The 10889-nt window shown below is 52.2% G+C and overlaps 1 protein-coding gene across 1 annotated transcript in view; it reads right to left on the reverse strand.

The window, feature by feature from the left end:
• PTOV1 (prostate tumor overexpressed 1) overlaps positions 1-5146 on the reverse strand; it is a 12755-nt gene extending 7609 nt beyond the window's left edge. Inside the window, exons 1-5 of the mRNA XM_006898721.1 lie at positions 4976-5146; positions 772-909; positions 608-690; positions 439-496; positions 246-353 (exon numbers count right to left, since the gene is read on the reverse strand). Coding sequence (XP_006898783.1) covers positions 246-353; positions 439-496; positions 608-690; positions 772-909; positions 4976-5146 — 558 coding nt within the window. The remainder of the gene's footprint in view (positions 1-245; positions 354-438; positions 497-607; positions 691-771; positions 910-4975) is intronic.
• Positions 5147-10889: the final 5743 nt, after the last annotated feature.

Below are 10889 nucleotides of genomic sequence, written 5' to 3' on the forward strand. Positions count from 1 at the left end.
ACACACACACACACACCCACTGCCGTCCGCACACATCGTCCACACACACACACACACCCGCTGCCGTCCGTGCGCACCGTACACACACACACACACACTGCCATCCGCACACACCGTACACACACTCACACACACCCGCTGCCGTCCGTGCACACCGTACACACACACACACACACACTGCCGTCCGCGCGCACCGTACACACACACACCCCCACCCCCGCTGCCGTCCTCATGCCCGGACTCACAAAGCCGTTGCCCATGATTCTGCAGAGACCCTTGAGGGAGTCACAGTCTCGGCTGGTGAACTGGAACTGCGCCAGCTGGGAGTTGCGGAACAGAGGCCCCAGAGCGGCCTAAGGGTGACGGGGAGGGGGGAGTGGTGAGCACTTAGCCAACGGTCAGGGACGGGCAGGGGCCGTCAGGGCACAGGGGTCTCACCAACAGCTTCTGGGGGATCAGCTGCAGGATCAGCTTCTGGGGCCACTGGTCAGTCTCCCTAAGGGAAGGAGAGGGTCAGGGTGCTGTGCCGGACCCCACCACACCCCCCCGCACCAGAAAGGAGAGGGTCAGGGTGCCCCATACCACCCCTACCTGCCCCAGTACTCACAAGTTCTCACCCTGGTTGACAAAAGCCTGGCAGGGGAGTGTCCGCTTCAGCTTGGCCCCCGAGTCTGAGAAGGGTCTGCGTTTCTGTGCAGGGGAGAGAGCGAGGGGGTGCCACTGACCACCTGCGGTGACCAGCACGCCTCACCAGTCACAGCCCCAGCTCACCTCCTGCCACTCGAGGATGCCACTCCAGGCCAGCAGTTTGTTGCTTAACCGGTGTTCACCCACCACCAGGCCGCCAAGGGACAGCCCTGGAGAGCAGGGCCCGACGGGACCCAGGGCGCCAAAGACCCTCGCGCCTTTCTGCAGGAGAAAGGGGGAGTGAGGCTAAGAACCCCTCTTCTATAAGCCCCAGAACACATGTCCCAACATTCGTACCAAATCCCTGCTCAGAAATTCCCAAGGCCAAGGCCTGGTCTCTCTCCTGCCCCTTCCTGGGGGCCCACAAGTCACCCACGCACTGGTCTGTTTCTCACTGGCCCCCTTCATCCCAACCAGACCCTCGGCCTGGAACACACCTGCTCCCTTCAGGGTTTACCTCCTCAATTCATGATCCTCCTCCCTTTTTTTAAAAAAATTATTTCATTTTAAGGGAGCTCTGATGGCCTAGTGGCAAGACGGTGCACTGCAATCCCAGAGGTATGTGGTTCAAATCCACCAGATGCTCTGCTGGAGAAGGAGGGGGCAATCTCCTCCTGTACCAGTCAAATCTGATTTGATGGTACACATAAAAATAATACAATAAAAGTTAAAAAAATATTTCATTTTAATATTTTTTTGTGTGTGTACAGTTGGATCTGACTGGTAGAGGAGATTGCCCCTCCTTCTCCAGCAGAGCATCTGGTGGATTTGAACCGAGTACCTCTGGGATTGTAGTGCAGCTTCTTGCCACTAGGCCACCAGAGCGCCTATCCTTCTTATAACTCAACTCAGATGCCAGCTACCTGGGAGAGGCTCCCCTCAAAGTTGTAGTGAACTCCAGGACTCCTCCATATCTCCTCAATACAAGCCATACTGAGCTGAGTCCCAAACGTGGGTCTCTCACCCTCCCTAGGCACACATCCAGGGTCCCCATCCCCTCAGCACTCCCTCTGATTCCCACCAGCCATCCCTTCCCGGTATCTCTCCCACCCAGCCCGGTCTCAACAAAGCCCTCACTGCCACACTGGTCCTAGGGAAGCAGAGAAGGGCAGTAAAAAGCATGGAAAGGAGCCCCAGTGAGACACCAGTAAGCAGCTGGCTGCTAACTAAAACGTTGGGAGTTCAAAGCCACCCGGAAGCTCCAAAGGAGAAAAGACCTAGCGCTCTGCTTCCATAAAAGATTACACACAACTAAGGACATCCTGTGTCTCTCTGGAGACTAAGGTGCGCCTGATACAGGCCATGGTATTTGCAATCGCTTGTTATGCATCAGAGAGTTGGACAATGACTAGGGAGGACAGAAGGAGAGTGGATGCTTTTGAGCTGTGGTGCTGGAGAAGAGTACTGAATGTACCATGGACTGCCAGGAAAACAAACAGATTCATCTTGGAGAGGATTAAGCCAAGCTACTCCTTGGAGGCAAGGATTCTGGGGCTTCATCTGACATACTTTGGACATGTTGCGAGGAGGGACAGGTCCTTGGAGAGGGACATCATGCTTGGGAGGGTGGAGGGACAGCGCAGGAGGGGAAGACCCTCTATGAGATGGATTGATTCGGTGACTGGGGTAATCGGGATGGGTGTGTCGCAGTGCGGTTGGCGCAGGACAGAGCAGGGTTTAAGGCTGTTGTACACAGGGTCGCTATGAGTCGCAAACGACTCGACAGCACATAACAACAACAAGGACATCCTATAGGCCACTTCTGCTCTGCCACGTGGGGTCGCCACAAGTGAAAACTAGCTGGATGGCACACAGTGGGACTGTCAACCTCGGGGAAAAACCAGAGTAGAACCCTGCAGGAGGACTGCAAGGGAAGAACATTCCAGCCCGAAAGGCCCACTGCTCCCTCCACCTTCTCAACGCCCCCAACACCACCTCAACGCCCCCCCAACCCCAACACCTCAACACCCGCCCACCGCAACACCTTAACACAAACCAGAAAAGGCTGCAGGACAAACAGCCGGCTGAGCCACAGGCAGGGGGCGCCAGGCTGCTGTTACAAGAAACGTACTGACGGCTGTTAACTCTTATTATTGTTGCTGGTTATTTTCCACGTTTCCAAAGCACACACACCTTCTGTGCTGAGATAACACCAATCAAAAATCTTATTTTACAAGGCTCTTATTAAAAAAAAAACCAAACAAAACAAAAAACCACCACCAACAACAAAAAAAATCCTGGACAAGCAAGCTCTCCACCTACAAGACCAGGAAGAAAACCAGAGCCCGTCTCAGTGAAAGGGTGTGTTGGTGTGTTTAATGCTGAAAAAGTTTGAGGTGGAAAATCAAACAGTATATACCTCAGAGCATGACTGTCCCCTGCTTTTTCTACCAAAACACTCTGCAGTTAGCGGCCTACCCTGTTAATCACATCCCCCCAGGGACTCAATCTTGAGATAAAAGGTGGTTACACCCCAGGCTTCCAGGACCACGCCTGGGGAAGCACACCACCTGAGAAGGTAGATTTACAGCACACACCTCTGGAGATGTGCGCCCTGTGTGTGTGTGTGTGTGGTCTGGGTTTTAAGAAGGGGTGTGGGGAGAAGGAAGCTCTTATAATAAGAAAATGTGCTACCAGGCTAGGATTTGCATTTAGGGGGTGTGCACACACACGGCAGCGTGCAGTATTGTTCACTGAGTGCACGAGACAGTTTTAAGAAGTAAGCAAGGCTACAGACAAAGTGCAAAGGATCCTGGGTCTAGGGAGAGGTCTGACATGTAGGCTATGGAAGGTAACACATGTGTAAAGCCCCAGGATGCCTGTCTCTGGCCCAGGCCCACCTGTACAGCAGGAAACACTCAGCAGGGCAGGAGGACTTAGCACTATAGAGGCAAGCCTCACATCTTGGCAAACAAAACAGAACTGTGTGTCCAGTTATCGCCCCTAGGTGCACCCATCAAGAAAGAAAAGGAACTGCACTACTCAGATCCACAAGAGACCTCTTTAAAACTGTTTAAGAAAAACCAAAAGAAATCAGCTAGTTGCTTTAAAAACGAAGGTGTATGTGACCCATCCTACCGAGTGGTCAACTGTCTCACGTGAAGCTGCCTGGCTACAGAAACTCCTCAATGCCTTCGAATTGTAAAGCTGACGGAAAACACTGCCACGGCCACGAACTGTCATGACAACAAACAAGTTCTAGGAAATAGTACAACCAGGATGCCCTTTAAAAGCAAGAACTCTTCCAGACTTGGCACTGGTACAGACCAACCAGTCCCTAAAGAAGACCATCGCGCTTGGTGAACAGTGAGAAAGAGGGGACCGGTCGGACTGTCAGTGACAGGGGCTGACAGCACTTCCAATGAGTTCCAACACAGTGACAGCTGCGATTCACAAGACCAGACACCGCTCAGTTCTATCATACACGGGGTCTGGGGTCCTATGCATCCGAACCAACCCGCCGGCACTGAGCAAACACAAATTCAGTGCGCAAAGAAGTGCACTTAGTGCGGGCCCGTGGATGGAAAGGTCGAGGCTGCAAGAGGAAGAACCCAAGGAGTGCATGTGACCAACCCGCCGTCAGTGACTAAAAACTGAGTGAAAGAAATGGAGCCTAAGGGTGTGATTACTTCCCGGAGGCTGCGCGAGATTGCAGAAAGTCTGTTACAAAGTTTTAGGACAGTGACTACAGCTGAGTCCTGTCCAACACAGCTGAAGAGTATGCGGAGAGCTGTTCGCACACAAGGAGGGAAACCCCTGATCACCAGGGTGAACACGGTCCTGCACTCTGTCTCAGAGAAGGAAACCCTTTTACCATACGTCCTGAAATACCTGATGAACTAGACATTTGCATTTAAAGTTTGGCCTCATTGCAAACCTCAGAGCATCACTCAGTTGGCCCTCTGGCCAAAGGGGCAAATCCAGGCCCCCAGACGCCTCTGCCTCCTCGACCCCTCCTCCATTTCCAGAGTTATAGGCCGGGAGAGAGACCAACTTCCCAAGTGGAAAAACAAGCCAGAGCAGCCTCTTAGCTGCACCACCACCCCCCGCGGCCCCAGTGCTCAAATCGGGCCTTGGAGTCAGCAGTAATTTGAGCCCTTCCCACCCCGTACCCAACCCCCTTGCCAGCACCAGGGCAAAACAAAGGGGAAAGCTGGCATGTACCACCGCGGGGAATACACCAAGTGGGTGTCAGCACGGACGAGAGGTTTACGCTCCGAGCAGTGGGCAAAGGTGCCAGCGGGGACAGGGCCACAGAAAGCACTGGAAAAACGGTGGGGGGTCTCACCATAGGAGGGGCTGAACGAGTCCGGATCCGCGGCGGCTGCAGACCCCGGGGTCTGGCCGGCCAAGAGCGCGAGCGAGGGGCATGGGCCACGAGGGGCCTCAGAGGACGGCCACGACCCCCTAGAGGGCCCCCAACGCCAGATCGGTGTGGGGCGCGGCGTGGATGGACCATGGCGGGCGCAGAGTGAGTTGACAGGGGGCTGCTGCAGGCAGCACGGGGGCTGCAAGCTTCACTGAATGAGGGGGCGAGAAGTCAGTGTGAGGACGGGGCTCCGGAAGAGGGTCAACGAGCGGACCTGCGCTGAGCGGGGGAGCCCAGCTCATATCGAGAAAGCCCGGGAGGGGGCGTGGCCGGGCCGTACCAATGCGGGCGGGGGGAACTCCCACGGAGGGGGAGCGTGGGTTCGCGAGGAAGCCCCTCAGGGGGCGTGGCCGGGCCGTACCAATGAGGGGGGGAACTCCCACGGAGCGGGGAGCGGAGGTCCGTGAAGAAGTACATCAGGGGGCGTGGCCGGGCCGCACCAATGCGGGGGGGGGAACTCCCACGGAGCGGGGAGCGGAGGTCCGTGAAGAAGTACATCAGGGGGCGTGGCCGGGCCGCACCAACTCAAGTCGGGGGCTCTCCACGCAGTAGGGAGTGGGTCCGCAAAGAAGCACCTCAGGGGGCGTGGCCGGACCGCACCAATGCAGGTGGGGGAAAACTCCCACGGAGCGTGAGCGTGGGTCCGCAAGGAAACACATCAGGAGGCGGGGCCAGGCCGGACCAACGCGGGAGGGTGGAGCCCCCACGGAGCCAAAAAGAGGAAGCACCTCCGGGGGCGGGGGTCCGCGAGATAAAGCCATACTAACACGGGCGGGGGGGGGGGGACACCCACGGAGCGACAGCAGGACGCACCTCAGGGGGCGTGGCCGGCCATACCAACGTGGGAGGGGGCTCCCACGGAGCAGATCCGAGGGGTCCTTGAAGAAGCAGGGCCCGGGCAAACGGGGTTGGAGGGAGGGTGAAAATAGCGGGGAGCTGCGGATTCCTGGTGCAGAGGGACCCCAGGGCCTAAGCCAGTCGACCTCGGGGAAGGGTCAGGGTCAGAACCAGGGGCCTGGGTCCCCCAGGAATTCCCCGGGCCCTGCATGATCCACACGGGGGTGGGGGTGTCGGTCACAGGAGTGGGCGGGAACTGCCCAGACAGAGACCTTCTCCCTGGACCTATGGAGTCCTGGGGCCAGCCACGCCTCCTGATCTAGGGGCACCCTGTCTGTTGGGTGATGGGATGCAGGCCAGTCAGTGGCCCCAGTGGGCCATTTTTCCTTGCTAAGCTTGTGTGTCCTGAGGGGACAGGGAGGCTCAAGGCCAGATTAAGGTTTAGGAAGCATTTTCTGTCGCCTCCCTTTACTGCAGCCACCAAGTCAGGCCGCAGCTGGGGGCGAGCTGAGCTGAGCGGCCTAGACGTGCCCTCTGAGGCTGGCCAGTGGCCCCTTTCCCCGCGGGGCTGGTGGTGCAGGGGTGAGCGCTCCCAGGAGGGTTGGCACCTGAACCCTCAGCCCCTCCCCCAGGTCGACAGGCAGTGTCTCCATGGCGACCACAGCCTTCCAGCCAGGGCCAAAGGAGCACCTGGGGTGGGGAGTGGGCTGAGAGAGGACATGGTCACTCCCTGCTTCCTCACAGCTCAACGGTTTGCCCCTCATACTTATGTAACGCTGGGGTGACCTTGGAAGTCCGAAGTCCTAGGGCGCTGGTGCCTTCATTCTCCAGGGGGGGGCACAGGGAACCGAAGCCATCTTTTTTTTTTTAAATCCATAAATTCTCTTTTTCTGTCAAAACGAGAGGAGAGAAAGGAAAGGTCGACAGACTCCAGCCTTGGAAAACTTTGTATCCGATCTATGCTGTCCTAAAATGTCCCTGTGAGTCAGAATCGATTTGACAGCAGTTGGGAATGTCATCAAATTCATTTAGTTACCAAAATGTCCAAGTGATATTTGGGCAGCCAGCAGCCAAGACAACGGGTTTCCCAGCCCTCACTGCGATTCACACCCTCAACTGGGCCTTGAAGGTTACCAAGGAGCTGACTAGTGGATGAAAAGGCATGAAGTGTTTCCTAAGCCTTGCTCTCACCTGAGCAGGGTGGACATACCTGCCAAAGAGGATGTGGCCGAAGGGTCATTCTGGACACTTTAAAGTTCTGTAGCTTCCTCCTTGCATTCTCTGGAGAGGCCTTGTGGCTGACAGCAAAGACTTGAGGTCACCATGGCTGTGACCTCATGAGCGTGAACCAGACCCCGTTGGCGTGTCTACTCCTACATCCCTCACTCGTAATTAAAAGCAGCATGCTGTCTGAAGACACCCAATTTGGGCATAACAAATCTCTTAGTTGGGGCTCATTCAAGTAGAACTACCCCATAGGTGTTCATGGCATGAAAGACAGCATTTTGAGCACCAAGATATGTCTAAGAGAGACCTTCACTTCATATGCATGTGAAAGTTGAAAATTGCTAAGAATGAAGAATTAAGGGGAGCTCTGGTGGCCTAGTGGCAAGGAGCTGCAACTACAATCCCAGAGGCGCACGGTTCGAATCCACCAGATGCTCTGCCGGGGAAGGAGGGGCAATCTCCTCCTGTACCAATCAGATCTGATTTGACGGTACACGCCCACAAAAATAATAAAAATAAAATTTAAAAAAAAAAAGAAGAATTATTGATGCCAGTGGCAAGAAGCTGCACTGCAATCCCAAAGGTGAGTGGTTCGAATCCACCAGATGCTGTGCTGGAGGCGGGACAATCTCCTCCTGTACCAATCAGATCCGATTTGACAGTACACACACAAAAATAATAATTTTTTAATTTATTTTTTTAAAAAAAAAGAATCACTGATGCCTTTAAAACTGACAAATAAAGGGAGCTTGAGTGGCCTAGTGGCAAGAAGCTGCACTGCAATCACAGAAGTACGCGGTTCATATCCAACATATGCTCTGCTGGAGGAGGGATAATCTCCTCCTGTACCAGTCAGATCCGATTTGAGGGTACACACGGAAATAATAAAATTTAAAAAAATAATTATTTATAAGTATTTATAATGGACAAATATGGGGAGCTCTGGTGGCCTAGTGGCAAGAAGCTGCACTGCAATCCCAGAGGTACACAGTTCAAATCCACCAGATGCTCTGCCGGAGAAGGAGGCGCAATATCCTCCTGTACCAGTCAGATCTGATTTGCCGGTACACGCACACAAAATAATAAAAAAATTTTAAAAATGGACAAATACTGAATACCATGAATTGCAAAATGAGAGCTCTGACAGCGTAGTGAAAACGAGGTGCACTGCCAACCCCAAAACCAGAAGGTTCAAATCCTCCAGTGCTCCAAGGGAGAAGGTAGGCAAGCAGTTTCCTCTGATGCCACTTAACAGGCTCTGAAAACCACTGGAGGGTCAGCCGTGAGTCGGTTCCGGTGTGAGAGCACTGAACCACAACAGCAAAATCCAACTTGAAAGAGGTACAGGCAATGCTCCTTAGTCCCTTTTGCATCTCAGAGCAGACGCGTGGTGCTTGGCAAGAACAAACGCCTTACAAACGGTGGCAAAAAAAGGAGCCCAAGAGGAAAGCAGTTGATTTGATTTTCTAAAAGAAGACTGCTAGGGGAGCTCTGGTGGCCTAGTGGCAAGGAGCTGCAACTACAATCCCAGAGGCACACGGTTCAAATCCACCAGATGCTCTGCCGGGGAAGGAGGGACAATCTAATCTCCTCCTGTACGGTACACTCACACAAAAATAATAAAATAAAAATTAAAAAAAAAATAAAGACGACTGCTATGATGAAAAGGCACCAGCTCTGTTCAACAAGAACCACAGGAAGGCACTAGTCACAAGGGCTCAAGAAACCAAGATGCATCTGATGGATTCAATGTTTCTGAAGTGATCCTTGGGGATCTGCAAAACGATGAGGCTGCCTTTAGAAAAATTCAAGTGAATTACGGAGGAGAACTAACTCACAGGGCACGGATCCTACTTGTGACAAAATGTGCTCCACGGTAAAAAAAATTGTGCTAACGTGTGTGTGTGTGTGTGTGTGTGTGTGTGTGTGTGTGTGTGTGTTGTGACTGAGGGAAGAAAAATCTAAAAAATAAAAATGGCAGACCATGATTAAAGTTCATGTTGATGTCAAGGCTACTTGCTTTGTCTGTTTTGTGTTGGTTTCAAAAAAAAACAAACAACACAAACCCAAAACACGCCCACATGCACAGAGAAACCCAGAACAATGAGATTGGAAGACCTCTTTTCCCCCCAATTTTTAAAAATTATTATTTGTGGCGAGCTCTGGTGGCCTAGTGGCAAGAAGCTGCACTGCAATCCCACAGGTGCGCAGTTCAAATCCACCAAATGCTTTGCTGGAGAAGGAGGAAAAATCTCTTCCTGTACCAGTCAAATCTGATTTGATGGTACACACACACACAAATAATAAAAATGAAAAAAAATTATTATTTGTGTGTGTACCATCAAATCTGGTACAGGAAGAGAGCATAGAGCACCTGGTGGATTTGAACCATGTAACTCTGGGATTGCAGTGCAGCTTCTTGCCACTAAGCCACCAGATCTCCCTGAGACTGGAAGATCTCTAAAGCTGCTGAGTCACTTCCAGTGCAGCGAGCCTAGCCGGCTGGACCGCGAACTACCCGTAGACTTGATGCTGTACTGGAGCTCACTGTCATATCCGTTATGTCAGTCCATCCTGCCGCAGTCTTCCTCTTTTTTCCCCACCCTTTGTTCTGGCACCAACCGGTCTGCCAAATCAGGCATGATCCAAGACAAATGACTTTAAAGCCAACGGGTCAGTAAATTGACTCCAGAAAGGAGTAGGAAAGACAAAGAAAAGGCCTGTCAGTCTATGCATCCTCTCCGCGACGTTTTTGTTAGAAAAGTAAAATTGCCCAGGTTTGAATCAAGGTCATGGGGCTTCATGGCAAGGCGGGCAGCCCTGGAAAAGCTCAAGTTGCTGACGGCTGTGAGCCACCACTTCAGGAATCTGTTTAAAATTCAGACTTTTAATAATGACAAATAAAAGTTATTATTTGTAAAAGGGAAAAAAACCAAAACAGCCCAACCCCAAAATGTTCCTTAGGAGCAAGGATGGGCAACCTGTGCCTCACATACTTGGGCACCTGTTGTCAGAAGAGAACAGTCACTGGAGAAAGAAATCACACTTGGCAAAGCAGACGGCAGGCTAAAAAAGAAGAAGACTTCAACAGGAGGACTAACAACGGTTACAAAGGACAGTTATCAAATATGTAGGTAGCCCAGGGTTCAGAGTACACACTGCACTGGACTCGACAGCATCTAACAATACTTTTACAGGAGTAGACCACCCAGCCATTCTTCTATGAAGCCACTGGGTCACTCTGAACCACTAACCTTTAGGTAACGCCTCAAACCCTGTTTGCATAATCCAGGGACCTTAATGCATTATCTAAACAAAGGCAACATACATAAGGCCTCCTAGTTAAAAACCCATTAGGGCCCTCAGGCCTGGTTTAAATTGTTTTTTTGTCAAACATTCTTCTAAGTGGTATAGCACTGGTCTATGCATTACTGCACAGAGGTATAACTCATGGTTGCTGTGAAGCTGAACACTCCGACACTGATGTGTCAAATGTGATAATGGTTACACCTGGTGGACAGTGTTTGGTGGAGCTCCCTGATTAAAACAATCTTGGAAGCAGGAGTAGCATCCACTTCCATAATAGCTGGCCTCCAGAAACTCTATGAACATGGAGAAAGGATGAAAGTCATACAAGTGTTCAGGTCTTTCACTCATAAGGTCGCTATGAGTCTCCTACGACTTGACGGCGCTTAACACCACCACCACATACGACAATAAAAATCTAACACAAATACTATCCATGTTCCTGTTTACAGATGACTGACAT

Source organism: Elephantulus edwardii, unplaced genomic scaffold (assembly GCF_000299155.1).
Source record: "Elephantulus edwardii isolate Elephantulus edwardi_28Jun2011 unplaced genomic scaffold, EleEdw1.0 scaffold00236, whole genome shotgun sequence".
Classification (NCBI taxonomy): domain Eukaryota; kingdom Metazoa; phylum Chordata; class Mammalia; order Macroscelidea; family Macroscelididae; genus Elephantulus; species Elephantulus edwardii.